This window comes from Cyclospora cayetanensis, unplaced genomic scaffold (genome assembly GCF_002999335.1).
Source record: "Cyclospora cayetanensis isolate NF1_C8 unplaced genomic scaffold, CcayRef3 CcayRef3_contig_185, whole genome shotgun sequence".
In the NCBI taxonomy this organism is placed as follows: Eukaryota; Apicomplexa; class Conoidasida; order Eucoccidiorida; family Eimeriidae; genus Cyclospora; species Cyclospora cayetanensis.
The window spans coordinates 1-22,087 of NW_020312131.1; the positions used below are offsets into that span (position 1 = coordinate 1).

Sequence of the window (22,087 nt, forward strand, 5' to 3'; positions counted from 1 at the left end):
GCGTCGAATGCACCGGATCCCATCAGAACTCCGAAGTTAAGCGGCGCAAGGCCCGGTTAGTACTGCGGTGGGGGACTCCGCGGGAATCCCTTTGGGTGATGACGGCCTTTTTGCTCAAGGCCCCAGAGGACACCGCACCAATTACAAATGAAACCTCCCAGCTATACTACCCTTGCCTTTCCAGTGGCAATAGGCTAGGTTGCGGGATTCAGGTGATTCCTGCTGAAGGGGGGAGCTACACCTAGCAGGCGCGACCCTGCGAAACCATTTTTGCTCTTGACGTCGAGGCATGGCAACGTGAAAAAATTCGTGAAGGTTTTTTCTTCCAAAGGGCAGCAAGTAAGTTGGGAGCGGTTGAAATTTGCGAGGCTTGCATCTTGAGCATGAAGGTTTGCTCGTAATCCCAAGCATGATATTGTAGCAAAATGTGTTTGGTTAATGCTGATTTTGATTGTGGAGGGAGTAGTAGCGTGGTGCTGAGGCACCGAGGCAATGATGGCTGGCCCGGCCGCGCGGGCGCCTAGCGTTTCTAGCGTGTACCCAGCAAGCACAGGTAGGATGGCGGCTTCTGGAAAAGCGTGTCGCGCCAAGTGACTGTTTCAAGGCTGCCACTTTTGCTGGGCCAAAGAGCAGATCGTTCATTGCCGTGGACTGGCACATTTCAGCAGCCACATTGTATCAAGGTCGAATGTCAAGCTACCTAAAAGGTTCGGCGGTGGTATCAGCCATCAGGCATATCGATAGCCCATCAAGCGAAAGCTGCGCCAGAATGGTTTTCAGCATGTAAAGCCAGAGGATCGATAAAGGCCGTAGGTATGTGCAATCCGCGAATTCATCGGTGTTGCCGCAAGCAAGCGAGGCGGCTCATTGTTTCGATGGCCGGAGCACGTGAAACCGTGTGCAGTGTAGTAGAGCTGCCTGGGATGCAGGCACGGACTTCCACTGCGCTGCCTTACCGTCGCAGCCTGCGGTGCCGGCCGGTCCCCTTCGTCACTCCCAGCAAGCAAAGAGGGGGCAGGAATGAACACATCGGACAACGCAGGCTGAATCTTAGTGGATCGTAGGACAAGCCTACTCTCACACTTACAATACCTGGTTGTGCCAAAGTCGTCTGCAATGGATGTAGCGCTCCAGATGTAGGAAATTGCGTTTCTCACCCAAAGCGTGGCGCAGAGGGCGTTGCTGAGAAGTATCGCCAGGAGGCAACACAAGTAGTTGCAAGTGACAGCTGGAGCAGTGAGGAACACTGCTTAGCCAGCATAGATTCTGACTTAGAGGCGTTCAGCCATAATCCAACAGATGGTAGCTTCGCGGCACTAGCTTTTCAGCTAGCCGCATTAACCAAGTATCTGAACTAACTGTTCCTCTCGTACTAAGTTGAATTACTGTCGCAGTATCAAATTTATCAGTAGGGTAAAACTAACCTGTCTCACGACGGTCTAAACCCAGCTCACGTTCCCTATTGGCGGGTGAACAATCCGACACTTGAGACTTTTGTGTCCCAATGATAGCAAGAGCCGACATCGAAGGATTAAAAAGCAACGTCGCTATGAACGCTTGGCTGCCACAAGCCATTTATCCCTGTGGCAACTTTTCTGACACCTCTAGCTGAAAGTTTCTCAGTCCTAAAGGATCGATAGGCCATGCTTTCACAGTTTGTATTCGTACTGAAAATCAAAATCAAGCAAGCTTTTCCCCTTTTGGTCAACATGATATTTCTATTCGCACTGGGCTTGCTATTGGCACAAAAGTTCAAATCGTTTCTCGTTCAGCATTCTAGACACTTTTAACTCTCTTTCCCAAGTCCTTTTCATCTTTCCTTCACAGTACTTGTTCGCTATCGGTCTCGCGCCAATAGTAAGCTTTCTGTTAAACTTGTCACACATTTTGCGCTCAAATCCCAATGAACGCGACTCAATAATAGCGTACCGTACGTGGAAACAGCAAGCAGGACAAGGGACGGGACTGTCACCCTCTCTGAAGTTCTGTTCCAAGAAACTTGGACCTGCCCTTCCACTGGTAGCGCCTCTAGAGGCTACAACTCGCGATGCCGCCACGGCTTCGCGACTATTATTGTTAGCTCTTATCGCTTCACTCGCCGCTACTAGGGTGAAAAATAGTCAGTTTCTTTTCTTCGCTTAATAATATGCTCAATTTCGTCGGGTAGTCTCGACTGATTTCAGGTCTACTACACGTGGTTTTTTGCTTCGCCAGGGAGGCCGTCATGGCGGATTAAAGCCCCGTCAACGCAGTAAGCAGCAACATGCACTGCTTCGGCCCAAAATTATACATTGCATAGGATCTCAGCACCCCTCAAAGGCGGCAGTACTGCAACCACCCCGAACAACCGACACTAAGCGCCAGCGTGCACGGAGTGTGTAACGAACCATCCGGCTGCTCCCTCCACCAGTCGGGAAAAATCCCGCACTAGCCACCGTGCGCACAGCTAGTGAGCTCTGCACCCTCCAACAGACCCAAACACAGATCAGGTACAAAAGCACCCGCCTTCCAAGCAAATTACTCCCTGTAGGTATACTAATGCAGCGTACGCTTGAGCTTGCTGTACATAAAACCACCGTATCTCTTTCCGACAAAAGGATAGCGAAGCAGTAACACTCAGTGCCACCAGAGCGTGCCTACATACTCTTTAACCTACACACCACCTCACGCATAGAAACAGCGCCACTATTAGACCTTACAACCCAGCTTCAGACGACGAGCAGCAAACCAGCCCTCGCAGGCAGCAGTGGCCTAGACAGATGCCCTAGCAAAGCCGCCAAAGCCTCCCCGAAGCATAAAATCTTGAGGCCCAGGTCAAAAGCGTGCATGTTGCGCACACGCATGAGGAGACCGCACATGACACCCATTGGCCATACGAAACGCGCTCCTACTATCCAGGTGAAGCGACGACAGTGTCCTTTATAGGGTTGAACAGAAGTGGTGCCGGCCGATACCCGCAGCGCAAAATGCGTTCCGAAATTCGATAGCTCGCTTAAATCTGCAGTTCACAATGTTCACCGTTATTCCATGCGTCTTTCGTCGATGAGCGAGCCTATAGATCTATCGAAGATAGTTTTCCCTCAAGTCTAGGTGTGCTCTTCTGGAGAGTGGAGAAGCCCGTACATACAGCAGCTAGCGCTGAATAGCCGCCGTCTCCTCGCACGCCTGCTGCCAGCCAAAAAGAAAGCGCAGGAGAGTAAACCATAAAGCATTACACAAATGACCGAGAACAACGCGTCGCACACCCCGCACCGAAGGGGGTACAGACACCAACCCCTCCCACAAAGCGCAGTTTCAAAGCCAACCCTCTAGAAAGCAAAGACAGTTGTGAGAACATTGCAAACTGATTTAAGGGGTAGAAGGTTTGCAGCAACTGCCTACAAAACTTTCACCCTCATACATGGAAAAGCCGCGCGAGTAAGCGGCGGCCCATTACCGACACTCCAGATCCACTCGCAAGCGGAAGGAGGAGTACGAGTATGGCACGCGCCGGTAGCGGCAAAGCCGCCGCTTGACACAATGTGCCGGGTAATTAGCCGTTCGCTTTTTCTCATTGTGGTACGACTGTGAAGAATGGAGTGTGCCTTCTGAATTAAATGCGCAAATGCACCAACGCGAGGGATTATTTTGTATTTCTTCTCTTGAGCTCACGTCATCTCAAGAAAAGTCGAAGTGCATTAACGAGAACTTTGTAGGAACATTGTTAAGAATGACAGAGAGCACACATTTTGCAGAATGTGTTGCTTTCAAGTTATTCAGGGTGAGCAGAAGATGGGCTGCTACACCTGATATCATCCCCACTCCAATGTGTCATTGCAGTAGTAGCCGGCCGTCCATGATCATTTTGATTTTTGGGCGATTACAGCCTGAGACATACGCTGCACACTAAGTCGCAGGCCACAGAAAATGGTTTCGTGCTGATGTACGTACAATCGCCTCGACGGCCATGCGTAGCACACAGCACTAGCCTACAGTAGGACGGCACACAGGTTGTTCCCACCAGAAAGGATCGTTCACGTAGTTTGGTAGGTTCAATGGTCTGTGCGTGTGCTGATACGGTTTGTGTACTTGCGCCTTAACGGGGAAACACCTGGCAGATCACCCAGGTTCTTTTGGAGTGATTTACAACTAGGCTGGGGCCTTCAACTTTCTTAAAGCGAAATCCTCAGGCACTGAACACTAACGATCAATGCTTCCACTCGCTTCAGATGTATGGTGACTTGTAGAAGTCAAGCTGTCAAGCAGCCATGCCCAGCAGCGATCCATCTAGCAGTGGTAGATATGCTCATCGCCTCATATACACTGTGAGCGTTCACAGGCAGTTTCTCAAGTTGCCAGGCTTGATCTATGTCAATCATGGAGGAGATCCTAAAAACACTTTGTACCTGGAACTGTGAAAAAACACTCTTCCCTTGACACGAAATCTGGACTTCCTAGGACATTTTTCCTGCAATGTGCCGCACCTTGTACTCCCCTCTCATTCCATCCAAAGCAACAGCTCCCATCTGCACTGCACAAGAAGGTAGCACAATGCTAGGTTAGAACTGCAATCTGCAGCACTATTGGGATCCATTTTCTAAAACTCAGAGCGCTGAGACTTTCTAGGCGTTCCCGCCTTCACTAGCTCTCTATAATGTGGCGCACAGCTGGAAGCCTGACAAGTGTCTCAGTAGAGGCAACGCCAAAAACATCCATTAGTCTCGTAATATTGGTAAAGCTCGAAGCATCTGCCCATGAAGCTTGTTTAGTTCAGATGCTCCCAAAACGACACGGCCTTTGCTTTCTTGTATTCCGTGCAACAACCAGCCAGTAGTTTCTCGCGATGTTTGGAGCTGATACGAGCCATCTGACCAATCACAGCGTCATACCTAACGTGACTGCTCTTACGAATAGTGCAGTCAATTCTTTAAAGAATGAGTCACCAAAGTCCTGATCAGTGCCTGCCATGTTCCAAACAAAAGATCTAGCAAGCTTAAGCATGCTTTCAAGCCCAAACCCGCAATAGACTACACAAAGCTAGTTTTTGAAAAGAGATACGTCCCTAAGCCATATGCAAGCAATAGTAATCTACTGATGGCGCAGTTCCCTTTCTTATGTCAAAGCCTATCGTTGTACGACTGATCGGTATACCGTATACAGTATGGGGGAAATCCAGAATCTAATACTGCGATGCGGATAACCATTCATACTGCTCTTCAAAGAGGACAGAGTAGCGAAAAGCTTCCTACCAGAAAAAATATATATGCCGTGCTTTCTTTACTCACAGTGTTGTGCGTTGATGCATTGGTCAGGTTTGATCGAATAAAATATGTACAACACCTTTTGATTGAATCAAAGAAGCCTTGCACTGGGTACGAGTACACCTGCTGAGCACGAAGCAGCCCAAAACAATTACGCGAACGCCATGTAGAAGAGCCCATATACATAAGTTATGCCAACCGCTCTCCACTCCGTCCATCCCTCTCACAGTTAGAATCAAAGCTCAATGCTTGTGGCACTGCTTGTTTTGGCCCTTTGGTTTTGTAAGTCTAGCGTCCTCTGAGATTATTCGTTGATATTTTCCCCCAAAGGCTTTGTTTTGCAGGAATTACTGAAGGGAGCAGTATTCTGTGCTACCGATTCGCTATTTGCTGGCCCTTAGAATTCTGCTATCGTTGATATGTTTCTGCTTGACAAGGTGCGAAATGGGTGGCAAGGAGCTCATGTAGAATATGAAGAAGCTCTAACTGGCGATTCTCTGGCTTAAGCTGCTTGGCGTTGCCCAGTTGCAATCTGAAAGCATGGAGGCAAAGTGACAGAGGCGCAACTACTTTGGCCTACCATTTCAGATCCACGTTGCCTAACGTACCAGAAAAAGTATTTGAAGGCCTGGTAACGCAGGATATAAAATCCCACAGTCCATGCAATTAAAACCATTTCGCAGTCCCTCTGCTCAAGTCAAGTCCTACTGGCATAAATACATAGATGTATACTTGTTGAACTGGATTCTGCCAGTCTTATGTTTTATATGGTGCGTTCCAGCATTCTTTTGGGCCGTGAATACCCTAACAAATGCACTATCTTTGCGTAGGTTTATATATCTGTTCCTAATGTATACTAACAGTCAGAGGGCTAGGAGATTTTCCTCGTGCTTTGTTGCAAAAAGAAAAGGGAATTAGACATTATGCATGTCTCATTGTGCCTTTACTTCGTGCCTACAAAGAAATGAGCAAAAATTCATATGTTGACTATTTGAGAGTAGATAGACGAAGCAAACAAGGTGCTCCTTTTGTCAACGTCGGGAGAAAAGAACTGCATTATGAAGTGCGCTCAAATAAGTTGCTGATTTGCATGTGTATAGTCTACTCTCTAATAGTCATTCATATGCAATGTGGGCGGTACTTCAGGTTTGTATAGTCACTACAGCATGTCGTCGGCCACCTGTGTACAAAGAAAGCTCTTTTTTGATTACAGGTGGTGTACTGGGACGCCAACCAAGTTTTTCTTCTCTGCGGATGACTGACCACGCTAATCTGCAGCAGGACGCAGCAGCTCGGTTGAACGGCGAGAATAACCTTGATAGAATGCAGACTTGGATGCGTTTAGTATATTACATTTTGCACTTCGGTATTCCAGCGCTACCTTACTAAGTGACCGGTGATGACGCACCTCAGCCTTATGGATCCTCTCTTACCCTGCAGGTTTTGTTGGCACTTTGGGTGTCGCCAGCCTTCTAGGTACTCTAGGAGGAATATTACACGCTATGCAGCTCTGTACATATGCGCTCTGGGCCATTTCGTCGGCAGCAAGTTCGACACATCTTTCCAGGGAAACCAATCATCGGGTAAACCAACATAACTGTAAGCTGGCTCTATCAAGTGCCATCCTCTGGGCACGCATATGTACGCCTACTTCTATCAGCGTGAGCATTTCCACAAGCAATAGTTAGGTGCGACAGTCTAACTATTCTTTGTAAGTTGTTTGAATGCTAACTTGACTATATTGGTTAACCGGGGAGTGCTTCTATTCAATACGCACACAGCATGCGTCCTTTTGTGGAGTGCTAATAATGGAGGTTAGTATCACGGTATGATTCGAAATTCAAGATTCTGGTTCCACTTATATTATCGACTAGTACTGTTCTGATATGACAGCAAAGATGGTGTGCCAAGTCTCTTTCTTGGTGGCCTTTGCTCACAAAAACCCCTATGTATCTCCGCTGGCTCACAGCGTCCAGAGTCCTTGTGGTGTGCCCACACACGGGTAAATATGAACAAAACAAAGTTAGTCCAAGCGAATACAGGACATTAAAAGAGAGATCGAAAGAAAGTACGTTGGGGCAGGCCACTGTGATCGGGGCCTATTGCGCCTTTTGACTTAGAACCCTGGATGATTGCCGTATGCGCCTGGTGACGTGGCTTTTGGGAAAAACTGTTGAGCTGAACATCTGCCATCGTGTTGACATGACGCTCTGATCCTTCGAGAGCTGGCTGACTTCACTACATACTACATGGTCACAACTTTCCGTATGTAGATTGAATTCTGTAAAACCGAAAGCAAGCAAGCTGTAAGAGAGCAGTTATTTGAACACGGAAGCAGACGAAGCAAGATATTGGGGAGAGTAGTCAGAGCAGGGAGAGTCAGCATATGTTTCATAGAGGGCAGGCACCCAAATCAGCATATTTTTCGTTAGTGGGCATAGCAAAAGACATCAAGCCCTAATGAGGGAATTCATGATAGTCCAGGGACTTCACATATCTCAGCTATTATTCGTTATCGCTTGTGAAAAGCAAGTCAACATCAGAGCTTCCCCTGTCGGTCCCTCTGAACATAGACTGAACAAGTTTTGTTTCACTGCCTTCATGTTTAGCTCGAGAGAAGTAAAGTGTATCAAGCCTATGGTACTTGAGCTGAAATTTAGCCGTCGCAAATCCTCTGTCTTTGAGGGTGAACAGATGTGGATAGAGAATCAAATCAACAACGGCAGATAAAAGCGGAAGCCATCTATCCCCTGAAGCGAAGGCATGAAGACCCCACAAACTATCATCTCGCAGCAAGCGCGACACCACAGGTCCTCTGCAGGATGAGTTGGAGAAACTCTGAGAAAGCATTATGTGTAGCATGCGAATAGGGGGTCAGAGCTCATCCATAAAGGATTCTGTAATTAGAGAAAGCGGCTTGACCCCTTTAAACTTTTCCCTGTAGCCTCTGGCGGGAGCTTCCGCCGGGGCGTCCTTCTGAACATTTCTTATTCCGGGCATCAATGCTTGATCTAGCGTCTCCACCAAAAAAAAAATCTCCAGACTCATTTCAGCCTCAAGAGAACGTTTTTGAGTGTATCTCATGAAAGCTCCCTCCTCCTCCGTGCGTCTCTCAAGGTTCCGCCTTGAGGCAAGGGAGAGACGTAGGTTACTAGTAGCTCGACCGCCTAACAATCCAAGCTTTTACAGCTAGTTAAAACTACACGCACGCGACACTTCGTCTTCTTGTTGCAAGCTCGCACCACCCTGCAATACATAAGATATACGAACAGAAAAAACCGTCTTGCTACATCAGTTATTCTAATATTAGTAAAGTCTTAGAGTGCAGTGTAGATCGCTACAAGGTACATCTCAAAGTTTACATAAGTGAGTACTACAAAGGCAGGCTTTTAAAGAGAAGTGGAAACGCTTCAGCAGTATGACACGCGCATTAGCAAACGAAAGTCGCAAGGTTGTGCTACGGGCGTGAGTATATGCTGCAAGAGCGACAGATGCTTTTCCAGCACAGCACACATCAGAACTAGCAAAGGGAACAATGGAAGGTATTTCTTGCCTGTGGAGTAGGTGAGGGCTGCTCATGAGGAAAGCATGAAGGACACTGCACTGGTGTTTGGTGTCGACAAATGCCTAGGGGTTGCACGTTGTACCTGGCGTTGCGGCTGGCGCGTGGAGCTGTCCACAGGAGTTTAATTGTGAATTCAAGTAGAATTTTGTCGTTGATAATAATCGTAGAAATCATAGCGAGCACATATGCCCGCAGATATCTGTGGCTTGAATGGAAATGAAAAGAGTCCGCCAAAACTGTGCACTACATTACTGGCGTCTTTTTTACTTCAAGAATCCCTTTGTTCACCAGCGCCCTGGAAAACATTAATGTAGGTGCACATGAGCCCGCCGCCAATCCCCTCTATTCTTCAGTTGCGCACCGAACTCTGCAGATGGTTTGTCTTTCACGCCTCTCAGTTTATCCATTGTGAGCTTCGTCATCCACTAGGTACAAGGACGTTACTGATCCTACAGCACGTTTCAAAGCGTTTTCCGCTTTTCAGGCAATACTGCGCTGCCCTCGATGATTCAAGCAGCACTGGTGTGTATGATTAGTGCTGGCCACCCTGGCTGGCCACCGCTCTTCTGTCCCACCGCCCCTTATTCACCTGAGGGCATACGTGCTGCCACTTCCTTGCGGCACAAAAGACGTCCCTACGGTAAAGTTACCGTGTTAAGTGACAGACGCTGCGGCAGATCCTATAGGCGCGGCTAGCGCTCCAACTGGAATGCTGCCAAAGTGCGTTCCTTGCGGCACAAAAGACGTCCCTACGGTAAAGTTACCGTGTTAAGTGACAGACGCTGCGGCAGATCCTATAGGCGCGGCTAGCGCTCCAACTGGAATGCTGCCAAAGTGCGTTCCTTGCGGCACAAAAGACGTCCCTACGGTAAAGCTACCGTGTTAAGTGACAGACGCTGCGGCAGATCCTATAGGCGCGGCTAGCGCTCCAACTGGAATGCTGCCAAAGTGCGGAAACCTACACCTACCGACGGAGCGGTAGGCAACTAGCCAGCTGCTGCATCTGCACTCGGTCTCGCGCTTTAGTGTACATGCTTCAGCGAGAGCAGCAGCCGAACCTCGCTGTTGTCTACAGCGAACGGTTCTTGCAATTGCTAATAGAAGCACGGCAGCCGCAAAGCGGTGCATGAACTCTCTAGGCCACGCTTGCGGCGGAGGGGCACTACTGCATCAACAAAGCTACTGCATTATGGCTATTTGTACGGCTGAAGGGAAGGGGTGACAGCGCCAAGCAACCAGGAGCAGTACCACGGATATTACAACTTTGATGGGAGGATTTAGCTTAAGCATATGCAACTGCCGCTAATGACCTGCTGAAGCAGCTGCTGTAGTGAAGTGGCTGTATCGCGACGCCATAGAAGTATTTGCAATGCCGTCCCAACAAACTCTGACCAGTCCCCACAAAAGTAAAGGCCCCACACCGCTACCCACGGGCATCAGCACAGGCCTGATAGGCCGTATGCTTGTAGCAAGGCAGCAGTACTGCACTGCTGCTGCAGGAAGGCAGCAGCAGAGCCAAAGAACTGTAGTGCAGCTTCCGAAGCGTGTACTATATGCGGCGAAGGCGGATATCCGTGGCATACATGTCCCTAACTACAGCCCTTGGGCTCAGCCTCTGCAATGCTGCTCAGCACGAGCTGCCATAACATAGCAGCAGCCTGCTGCTGCTATGTTATGGCAGCTCGCGGATCCCGCCCCGCGCCGCCGTTTCCTCCGGCAGCCCCAGCTACTCCTTGGCAGCTTCCTCGAAGTTATCGACGAGATCGGGAACGTCGTCGTCTGCCTCCTCCTTCGCTTCCTTCTGCTGCTCCTTCTTGCTGAGGCTCTCCACGTGCTGCTGAAGCTGCCTGAGCATCTCGGGGTTGATAGACGCCCCCTCTAGGGCCCCTGCAGCGCCTCCCAAGAGGCCTCTCACGCCCAGGAGAGCTCCTGCGTTCGGTTTATCCTCCGCAGCTCCGGTGATCACATACGTATTGGCTGAAGGAGCGGCTTGCACTTTAGGGTTGTGGAAGTGCAAGGCCGAGCCATCGGCTCTCAGCAGGAAGACCTCTTCTACTCCGAAGATAGAGGCGGCGCCAACGCGCTTCAGGGAGAGTTGCAGCTTCTTGTCATCCCCCACCACGGACTTGTGCGTCTTCCTCGCCTTGCGGCGGGCAGTTCCCTTGCCTCCTAGCTGTTGGGATTTGGCGCAACGCTCTCGAAGTTTGGCGCGAGCGGCAAGGATCGCGGGGCTGAGCTCTTCCTCCATAGTGACCATCTGGAGGGGGGGCACAAGGGGGCTGCGGCGAGCAGAGACAAAACACCAGAATCGAAGGACGTGCAGCACACAGAAGAAGACCACCCAGTTCCCGCGTCGACCATGCGCAGCAGCTACCAAGAGATGAGATGCAACAACTCCCTCGCGGACTGCCGGCTGCTGCTGCTGATGCGTTGGCAGAGGCGTGGGGCACGCTGCTGCTGCGGCTGCTGCGGCTGCTGCGGCTGCTGCGGCTGCTGCTGCGGCTGCTGCGGCTGCTGCCAACGCACGCCTGGACCACACGTCGACTGGGCCGAGAGAAAACGGGGAAACACCTCGTACAAATCGATTAAAAACACACATTCGCTCTGCCGAATGCCTTCACAATCAAGCCATGAGACTCACACCCCCTTCTGAATGCTGCAGCAGGCGCTGCTGCCGCACCGCGTGCAGTATGAGCAAGGCACCGATATCTGCGGGTCCCCCTCTACGGGGCTTAAGACCCCTCTGCAGGCATCATGCGAAATGTTTTCACCGTTTAAGGACGACTTTAAGAAAAACGTGTAGTCTCATGGCCGAACGATTTTCGTGGCACCCGCGAAGCGCCAGGCGACGCGGGGCAGTAACAGCAGCCTCGTTGTGGGGTACTGCAAATAGCATCTAATCAATAGAAAAAAAGGGGTTTGGGAGGACTTTTCATGTGGGGCTATACCAAGGCAACGAAGCGTGCAAGACACTCTGGCCAAATGGAGATTCAAGTCGGGTACTCGCGCAAGTCCCTCCGTAACAACCAGCGCAACTGGGGTGTGCGCCCACTCCCCCTGATTCTGATGCTCCCTTCATCTTGGCCGCTTGAAACAAATCCATGGCGTCAGATCAGTGATAATATTATAGCCCCATCACAGTGGTTGCCCTACAGCCTTCACCCTCCGTGGCACCCTTAGTTCTTAGAGTCGAGCGTCCGAGGCAGGAAGCTGCAGGCGTCTGAGCGCTCTGCATAGAACGTTCCACACACAATCTTTAAGCCTCGAGCGCAACACAGGGCTTCATAACGAGTGTCTTTGCGTTGGTAAGGAGCAGTTTCCATAAGACCATTAGCCGAGGACCTCTGCTTTGGGGAGGCCATGCGACGCCAGGGCGTCGTGTCTGCATCCTTTTGAGCACTCGAACGATTCATTCACACCCACATGCACAGTCTGCCAGCTTTCACCGCGCAGAGAGGCACAGAGCAGCGAATGTTACTGAACAAACCACTGCGCAGCAACTGGCCACTGGGAGTCGAAGCACTGTTCTTCTTTGCCATCAGCCCCGCTATTTGAATCAGGGAACGGCGGTAGGAAGACGGGGGAGAGCCGGCTAAAAGCACGCCAACAGTCTCGCGAAATGCGGTGAGCGTGAATAAGTGCAGCCAATGCACACCCCGAGCGAAAACAGTGCTACTGCCGGCTGCTTCTCGCGAGTTCTAATCAAGGCAGAAATACCAACGTTTCGTAGCATTTAGGGGTGACACAAACTGCTTTACTCTATATGCAACTCAAGTTTCAACGTTCACCCCGCAGTCTGCCATTCGCTCCATCGTATCAGCGCAACGATCTATTGGCCTTACAAAGTTTCTCAAGTCCATTACCCAGTTAAAGGAGAAGTAAACACGTTTTGCGGTGTTTAACAACAGCCATACACCCCACCAGGCCATAGGTCTGCTCCTGGCTGCGCAACCATGCTGCTACAATCTAGGCACTGCATCGGCTTTGTGGCATTTACAGGCCCCTCCCGGCTGCGTGTTGTTTCACCTTTCTGGCCATGAACCTCGCTGCCCCTGCTTACTCCTCCGGCTGGCGAGCTTCGCTCATATTCTCTGCTGCCTTATCCTCGAAAGCGCGCCTGATTTCCTTCATATACTTCTTGCCCATCATCCTGTGCTGTTTGCGCTCTTCGCGCTTCGCGATCTTTTTCTTCTGCAGGATGGTGTAAGGCCTTGATCCTGGCTGCTGTGCTAGCTGTGCATTCCGCTTGAGATTCTTGGCAGCCGGATTGACGCGCAAAAGGACGGAGCGGTTGGTTAGAAGATTCTTGTGCTGCGACTTCTTGGGTGGGCCCTTAAGCATTGGCCTCACAACGCTCTGCACCTCGTCGCTGTTGATGATCCTTGCAATATCGGCATTCTGGAGCACAGGGCGTGGAAGATGGTAGCCCTTCTTGAGCGCAGCAGTGCCCACGCCATCCGTGCGACCGTACAAGAGCTGCAGACGCTTGAACGCGGAGGCGGTCCAAACGCAGAAGCGTCCGAGAGTGCCTCCAGGCGCGAGTGTCAAGACACTGAGCCTGTCGACGTGGGCAAGTTCGACGCCTGGAATGTTCCTAAAAGCTCTGCAAATGCCATCATCCGAGTTGTAGATCACCAGGGGCCCCTTCTTCAGAGTGCATCGGCGATTGCGGCCTTTGCCACGACCAGCGCGGAGCTTCTTGCTCTCCCGGATTTTCTGCAACTCCTCCGCGCATCCGAGGTGCTGCAACAGCTTCGCCGCCTCCTTCGTTTTCTTCAGGCTCTCCACTGCGTCTTCCACAACCAGAGGAAGCTCCGGAACCGCATCGATCTTGTGACCACGCGCCATCACGAGTGCTGGCAGGCCCGTGGCTGCAACTGCCGCGGCAACGGCGTGACGCTTCATCGTCACGTTCACCTTCCGATGCCAGCGCCTCCACGTCTTGTTCGGAGCGAACATGCCTCCCCCTCTGCACATGTTCCCAAAGGCAGCCTGGCCGCTTCTGTGGGTACCACCCCCCGGCACGCGAGGAATACGCGAGACGGCTCTTCCTGTACCCCAGGATTCTGCACTCGTCTGGTAGCCAGCATTGGGGGCCACTCCGTACGCCTGCCGCGAGTTCTTTGCGAGATTCGTGCAGACGAAGCGCACGAGATCAGCCCGAAGGGGGGCGCAAAAGACGGAAGGCATCAACGCGGACCCCACCGGAGTGCCCTCGGGATTGTAGATGCCCACACATGGACGCGCGGTCGCCATCTTCGCCAGGTGCTGTATTGCTGCTGGATCGCGCGGAGCCGCGAGTGCTGCGACGCACAAGAACAGGCAAGAACAGGGGGATGAGAGCACCGCATACCCCAATGCAAGTTTCGCCATGCAAGTTGAACACAGTACACCACACGCTGCAGGTTATTGCATTTCCGGCTGTCTCTGCGAGACAGCGACAAAAGGGGACCCCATTGTGAAGACAAACAGTGCACTGCTCAAAATGAAAAGGAAACGAAGTTCGTCATCGGAAGTATCTGGACCGCGTCCATGCGCCCCCGCAGCTCCAAAAGGAGAGATGCGACCGCGGGGAAAGCTACGGCTCCGAACTCGACGGCGCAACTTGATGCGGAGGAAGAGTAAAATTGTGCCTTAGCGGCAGAAAGAAAACTAAAGAACGGCAGCAAACGGATGCACACATGTGTTGACGCCGCAGCTCCCCACCCCAGCAGCAGCAGCACCGATAAGACAGCAGCGGCAGCGGCACGCGAAGCAAAAATAGCCTTACATTATCCCGGGCCAGAAAATTCCCAAATGAAAAAAGCGGTTTGAGCGGCACAGACCCTCACTCTCGATTGTTATTTCCGCCACTGCTCATGGCGCTGCTGCGAGAAACGGCCCCGCAGCCTCTCTGGGCTGGCTGCTGCTGCCACTGCTCCTGCCGCTCGCTCCCAGCAAGACTTGCGCCAACTCCGGCACACAGGTCCTTGCTCTCCTTCTTGCTTTAGCCGCCATTAGGTGTAACTGCACCACGTTTAATTCAAAGCTCAGCGCACACTATTTCCTACAGAAGTGCGCGCTCTTTGGAGCATTCAACAGGCTGCCTCGCACAGTTCTGGGTTGCACGAGAACAGCCAACGAGGGCATCGTGGCTCACAGCGGCCGCTCCCGTTTGCTTCTCAGGATTGAGAGCGCTTCTTCATCATTAGATGGCCCTTTTGCTCATTACATAAGTACGTGGTACCCATTTCCATTATCTTCCTCATCGATCAAGACCAGACAAGGGATTCACCAAGCGTTCTTGGGAACTTTCCTCAGGGGAACCCCTCGCCTCCACGCGCCGTCAGCAGTATACATATGTAAGTGCATACCCTGGAGGCGTCTGCAGAAGTGAAGGGGCAGTAGAGAGTCTTGTGCGTGCCTGCAACAAAAGGCGGGTAATGAAGTGTTTGGGGTCCTACCAGAGGCACAGTGCACTGAAAGCGCAATGAATCGTTGCAGCCATGGTGTGGTGCCCCACTTGTTGTCATTTTCTCTCGAGTTTCATTTAGCTTCTGCCCTTTTGTCCAGGATTGATGCTTTTCTCTTCATGCTGCAGGCTGCCTGAGTGCCTCTGGTGGCGTCACAGACTTCACTTCCTCTGGCAAATTGATCTACGCCAAGATGCGTTTCTCGGTGGCCTTCTTCCTGGCCACGGCTGGAATTTTTGCGGGGTGTACTGACATCGATATTGCGGCGGCAGCAGAACCGACGGACACTTCGCCAACCGAAGGAGAGAAAGTGGGCTCCGCTCCGGATGCTGCCGTGAGGCCAGAGTGCGAGGGTTGTGATGATATTGATGACTCCATCACTCCCCCAGAAGAAGAGTCTGAGAAGGATGTTCTTAATCCGAAACTGCTGTTAGACATGATCGCGGAAGGGAAGGAACAGATCATGCAGGAGCTGGAAGAAAGCGGCAGCGCTGCTGCTGGAGTCTTGAAAAAGTTTCGGCAGAATGCTCAGGACTATGCAGAATCGGCGCTCGCAAACACCTTGGGTGCCATTTTTGGGAAATCAGGCGGAGCGCCCGAGGAAGATTCCAAGCTCCCTGAACCTAAGAAGGCGCAGTTGGCAGCTGACGAATCGCGTTTGACAGCAGGAAAGGCAACGCAAGAGAAGAAGGAATCCATTTCAAGCAAGATGGCGCATGCCGGCGTGCAAGCGCAGGAACATATGGAAAAGGTGTATCATATCCTGCAGGATCAAGTGACCGCTTTCATGGATATGGGTGCGTCCAGGGATGCCGAGGCATGCGGCGAGGTTGTAATGAGCATGAAGCGGGAAACATCTTTGAAAGTAGATGCCGATGCTCTCCTCCGCTGCGTCAAGGCCCTTGCAGCCTTCACGTTTGCCGCTGGCATGTTTGTGAATGTTGCCAGAGGGGAACATGTCAAGGCAGCGAAGAATTTCGCAAGCTTCGGCCTGATGCAGTTGTTGGAGAGACATGCCAGAAAATCTAGGCTTCACTAGGCCCCAACGGTTGGCAGAAATTTTCCTACAGACGCTCTCCGAGTCGGAGTTTGGCATTGAAAAGGAGTAAAAGCGTGTTGCTGAGGCTCAAAGGGGCCACGGGCGTCTTGCGTAAGGATGTCACCGAGGAGGATCTGTAAAGCGTTGTGCATGACTTGAAGAGTACAGGACTGTTTAATGACTGTTTAATGGAAAGGGCATTGAGGAGCTAGACTACCCATTCCTCAGGATTGTGCGCTCCATAGAGAGCATCGCGGCTGTGTTTCGGCTTGAAAACAGGTTTCTATGGGAGGCTGTGAATATTATCTGAGTAACAGGCGATATTCTGGCCTCTTGCAGGAAGTTTAAGTTGCACAGGTTGAACCAGGAAGGATCACACACCACAGGTGTTTTGTATGCTAGGCCTTATGCGGATTCAGCGACTGACCAAGTCGCCTGTACTTTTGGTCACACAGTTCGTAGAAAGCTACCGAACGCGCCTCTACGAAGGCAGTGTGATATCGCGTAAATGTGTCACTGCCCCATTTTGAATGCCTTTGGCTGTACGCAACATTGAGAACGCTGTACAAAAGCGCCACCGTCGCGCACCTGCTTGCACGGATCTCTCTGTATTCGAACTGGGCACTTGTTGTCCGCAATTTACCGCTTGATGCAGTTCATGTGTTGAGGTCGTTCACACTCATCCACCACATAGTTGCGAGCTGTTTTCGGAGTAGCTCGTCATGCAGCCAGTTAGAAGCCACGATGATGCACCTCTAACCGCGCTAGGCATCATCAGTAAGGAATCGGCCAAGGTTTCTGCACGTTCGAATTTGTCAGCTGCTTCCATGTACAATAATTCCAATGTGAGAAACGTGAGCCCTGCATGCGTTGAGGCGCCACGCTTGGGCACATCCGCCACTGGCTATCTTTAGCGACGCCATTAGTCAACGATGCTTGGCGTTGGCTGTTCGCATGTTGCAGAGTAGGATTAGCGCGATACTAGAAGAGTGAACGTTGTATGCCTGCTGGCCACATGCAACCGCTTGCGATTGTTTGGCGCGATTTTGCGGGTTTGCAGCAGCGCACACGTCCTGGTGGTTGGTTCCCCCTCCACTATTGCCAAGCTCCCAACTAGAAGGCAGAGCGGGGAGGAAGCTTTTGAAAGCTTAGCGAATTGTCTGCTATTGCGTTGTGCACTGGTCTGGGGGCTAAACTTTTCCTACAAGTGCCCTAGGAGGGGCGATTTTTGGACGTCGGTGGGACGGCTGGATAAAAGGCAACGGGCTAGCCACTCGAAGGCAGCATAAGCTTTGGCAGAAGCGTCAGATGCCTGCAAAGCGCCAACCTCAGGGAGGCCGCATTGCAGTCAGAGCGGCAGCCACCGAAGGCAGTGTACATGCAGCAGAGAACGAAACACTGAGCAGCGCAGCTAGCCTGCGTTGTCATACTCCACGAGAAAGCCTGAACGAAATTCGCGCAGTCTTACGAGCAGCTGCAGCATATAGCGCTGCTGCCGGTGAAGCTCTAGATATCTAACAGAAGCCGCTGCAGCGACCACGTCCACGACGTCGGAGACGGTGCGCGACGGGCTATTGCTGCATGCAGGGGTAAGGACAGAGACGCTATGTCTGGTGACTCCTGGCATTCTGCAGACTCCGCAGAACCAGGCAGCTCTCTCCCCACCTCTTGCTGCTGCTGCTGCTGCTGCAGTTGGGGTGCGTCTGCTGCTGCCAGCGCTGTTTCGCTACTAACAGCGTCCCAGCAGCTGCAAAATCCGAGGGGTTGCTGCTGTTTAACACGCAAGAACTTGTTTCCGCTGTTTTGCAGTGGGCTGCAGTTCTTGACAAGCTCTACGATGAGGCGTTTGCGGCAGTCTGGGCACTGCTTGAGAAGTTGACGCAGCACGCGCTGCTGCTGCGGCTGCTGCTGCTGCTGCTGCGTTTGCAGCTGGCTTCCGAAGTCGGGAGAAGTGCTTGCTGCGCAGCTGCTGCAGAACCTGCTGGTGATGCTGCAGCAGGAGGTGCTGCTGTTACCCCACAGCCTGCCGTAGCAACAGCACGTGGGGTGGAAGGGCCCATACCCCTGCGCGACAGCAGCACCGCAGCAGCTGCATGCGAGTGCAGCAGCTGCATGCATGCGCAACGGGCAGCAGCTGCTGCTACTGCAGTCGACGGAGACTGCGCTTGAGCGCCTGCGCAGAGACAGCCGGTTGAGGGGATGGTGTCGTCCATGCTGCTGCATCAAAAGATTCGACTGTAGACGCAGACTGTCAAGGACGTACGCGTTGCTGTCGCTGCAACAGCGCATGCATCGGCTGCCACGCTGCGACGGAAACAGATCCTCCCCTACGGCTGTGGGGAAGCAGCAGCACGTCGCTGCGCTGGTGCTGCTGCTACGGCTGTCGCAAGAAGATACTTCCCACTGAGGCTGAGGTACAGCCAGCCTGCCCTCCTGCTGCTCGAGAGGCTGCTGCCGCTGCAAGTGATGTTGCCTCGGCAGCAGACGACGCCCCCCCTTTTCTTCCTCCTCCTCCAGCTGCTGCTGCTGCAGAAGCAGCAGCATGTGGGGAAGGCTGCTGACACTGCAGTCGGGAACCTCTGCTGCAACACCCGCAGCAGCAGCTGCAGCAGCAGCTGCAGCAGTAGCTGCAGCCTCTATGCTCTCTCCAGCGCAACGCTGCTCGTTCTCCCGTTGAAGTTGTTGCAGCCTGCACCTGAGCCGCTGCTCCTCAGTGCGCAGACGCTCTTGTTCCTGCTCCAGCAGATGCCGCTGGCTCAGGTGCTGAAGCTGGGGTTGCAGCCGTCCCCAGTGCTGCTGCTGTTGCAACAGCGTGAGTCTGAGATCCTGCTGCTGCTTTCCGTGCAGTGCCCAGTGTAGCGACGGAGATAAGCTGACTGCGTCCTTGCAGTGCGTGAGAGTACTGTCGCAGCAACCCTCGCCTGCACCTGTGGCAGCTGGCAGCGGGCAGTCTAACGGCTCGTCGGCATGCATCATCAAGAAAGCTGGGGGAGGGGTGCCATCAACAGCAGTTCCCGCCGCAAGCCTGTCCACGCGCTCTTCAACAGAGGATGGCAGCTGCCGGGAGGCTGCTGCTACAGCAGCAGCAGCCCGTGCAGCCGCAGCGGCTGCTGCTGGGCAGGCTTCAGAGCCAGCCACTTCCATCCATAAGCGTCTACAGCACAGTCCAGAGGCTCCATGAGCTGCAGCAGCATGTGCTGCTGCTCGATCTATCCTTGTGTCTGCTGCTTCCGCTGCTAGCGCCTATCGCCGTTCATTCATCCTGGCACTTCTGCATCGAAGCAACAGCAGCTGCTTCGGCTGCGGCTCCTGTCGTTGGCAGTGCGATGCTGCTGCTGCTGATTGCGTAGCAGCAGTGCTACTCTACCTTGCACCCGTGCGCCAGCAGTGGAGGTAGCCCTTTTGCACTTTCATATATATATATATCCGAAAAACAAATGTCACAATATAATACGCTTCACGTTAATTTGCGCGAAGAGTATCTTCTGCAACGGCTGCCGCTGCTGCGGAACCCATCCTCCGCGGAAGGCCGCTCAAAGCAGTCCAGGGGCTGATGCAGAAGGAGGCAAACAGCAACAAAAGTGCATGCTCTTCCTGAGCAGATTGAGTTTTTAAATGTTCAGGTGTCTTGGGGTGCTCCCCGAGCTTCTGCTGCTGAGTTACCTTTGCAACACTAACGTTTTCGCAGGAGGTTGTTACCACACACCACTGAGCAATGAGCAGAAACAGCAGCAGCAACGGCAGTGGTGATGATCACAAGCAGCCGATTACCTCGTGAGGGGACCTGGTGTTACATTGGCGTATAGTGAAACGCCTTCAAGAGAAGGCTTTTGCGATTTTTTTGCAAAAAGTGGCATCCCCGTAGCCTCTACACACGGCAACACCCTGACCTCTGTACTTGCTGCTGCTTTCGGGTGCACCCCAACGGCAGCAGAGGAAAGAGGCCACGTCTCACCTTCCCAGGGAGTCTGTGGACGAAGATGAGCGGCGACACTCATGCCGATGGCGTAGTAGTAGTAGCAGCAGCAGAGGGAGCACTTTCAACGCTCGATACAGCAGCCTCCCCCTTAGGAGATGCTCTACCTCCTTCAGCCTCCCACAAGGTTGCTGTGGTGACGGCTTCGACTGTGGAGGTCCTGCTGAAGCGCATCGATCCCTCTGCCGTAGTTACACCGGAGTGTCTCGAGGTATCTTCATCTTCAGAGAAGCAACATCGAAAGCTTCAATCCCTCTGCTATCGATCTTTGCTTACACGTGCAGCACTGCCAAGGTTGGCAGATTTGCTTCCACGTGTATCCTTCTCCCTGTGGCTTGGAATTTTTATGCAGGCTGTGGTAGCAATGGCGGATGCGTATACCGAGCAGATCGGCCGACTCCTCGCGCAGTTTGCCCGTCGATGGGGTGCTACGACTGTCACTCACAGAGACGCCAGAGCCTTTATTGGTAAGATATCATCAGAAGAAACGCACACACACCCTATACATACATATACATACATGCAAACATACCTACACATACATACATGCAAACATGCCTACCTACACATACATACATGCAAACATGCCTACCTACACACGTATACATATACGTACCTACCTACACATACATACATGCAAACATACCCACCTACACATACATACATGCAAACATACCTACCTACACATACATACATGCATGCATGCCTACCTACACATACATGCATGCTGTAAACCGTCAGAGCCTTTAAACGCAGTGTATCCTGCCAGCCAGCGCAGGGAGGCAGAGCCTGAAGCGTTGCCACGCAAAACAGACGAGGGAAGACAGACGTGATTCTCCTTGTTTGTGCACAGAGCGACTTTCGGGGTCCCCTGGATGGCAGTCCATGGCAGTGACGGCAGCAGCGGCTGCGCCTCAACGCGGGGTACTTGCTGCAGCTCGGCAACAACGGCAGATGCTGCTTGGACGTATCCGTGAGGCAGAAAGAGCAGCAGGGGAAGCCTCAGGGGAGAGTGGCGTGAAGGGGCGCCGTGAGGCAGTGCCTAGCTTCACGCAAGAAGCGGTTGAGAGGGCAGCAGCAACACCAGCAGTACTCAGTAGGGGTTCTGCTGCTGTTGATAGTGGCGCTTCTACAGTGCGCGGCAGCGCCCATTCAGCCGTCCAGACACCGCAGCACCGACCGCGCGTGCGCTTCTCGCAAGATGCTCCGAATACAGCAGGGGCAGCTGCGCAAATAGGGGCCACAGCAGCAGCAGCAGCAGCAGCAGCAGCAGCAGCGACAGCAGCACCAAGCAACGCCGCCTCGCCAGGAGCCATGTTGCAGCGCGTCTTTCGAACCCCAGAGGGGCCCCCCTCGGATTTTACAGCGGCGGCAGGAGGCATGGGAATGCCTCCTCCAGCTCGCCTGTCTCGGCAGTTCGCAGTCGACATCACGCCTTCCAAGGAGTCTCCGCCGCTACGCCAGGAGCCGCCCCTTGGCGTGATGAGAACGTCTGCTGCTGCACTGCAGTGGGGGGGTTGGCTAGGGGGTGAAAAGGCACTTACCAAGCCCCCGAACAGCCCGTCGGGTGTCAGATGATCTGGCAAAAATGCTGCATCATGCTGCATGATGCAGCAGCAGTGCGAACCAAGTGTATGTTTGTAGCCTTAGCTCGCCTAACAGGGAGCCTTTGTGCATGCGCACAGCACACCGCTTCTGAGCGCCGCGCGGTTGTCTCTTTCCCGCGATTGCCACCCCGCCGCCGCCCGTTAATTGGGGCTTTAAATGTCTAGAGGGCGTAGAACTCTTGCAATATTTTGTTGGCTTTGATTAGAC

At 52.6% G+C, this 22,087-nt stretch overlaps 3 protein-coding genes and 1 pseudogene across 3 annotated transcripts; 2 read left to right on the forward strand and 2 right to left on the reverse strand.

Annotated features, from left to right (window-relative positions):
* LOC113147317 lies at positions 1–107 on the forward strand (annotated as a pseudogene; the record flags this gene model as incomplete).
* Positions 108–10,531: 10,424 nt separating this feature from the next.
* Positions 10,532–11,053, reverse strand: LOC113147312 (transcription factor BTF3 homolog 4-like). The gene has a single exon (XM_026337466.1). The coding sequence runs from the start codon at positions 11,051–11,053 to the stop codon at positions 10,532–10,534; it is 522 nt and encodes a 173-aa protein (XP_026193251.1).
* A 1,808-nt stretch (positions 11,054–12,861) lies between these two features.
* Positions 12,862–14,061, reverse strand: LOC34619147 (60S ribosomal protein L4-B). The gene has a single exon (XM_026337469.1). It carries the CDS (start codon positions 14,059–14,061, stop codon positions 12,862–12,864), a length of 1,200 nt encoding a protein of 399 aa, XP_026193254.1.
* A 4,816-nt stretch (positions 14,062–18,877) lies between these two features.
* On the forward strand, positions 18,878–21,850 carry LOC34619150 (ice-structuring glycoprotein; the record flags this gene model as incomplete). The annotated part of the gene is made up of 4 exons (XM_026337470.1): positions 18,878–18,919; positions 20,400–20,483; positions 20,625–20,739; positions 21,126–21,850. Coding segments are annotated over 4 exons (966 nt in total), but the record flags the coding sequence as incomplete, so codon positions are not given.
* Between the last annotated feature and the right edge of the window lie 237 nt (positions 21,851–22,087).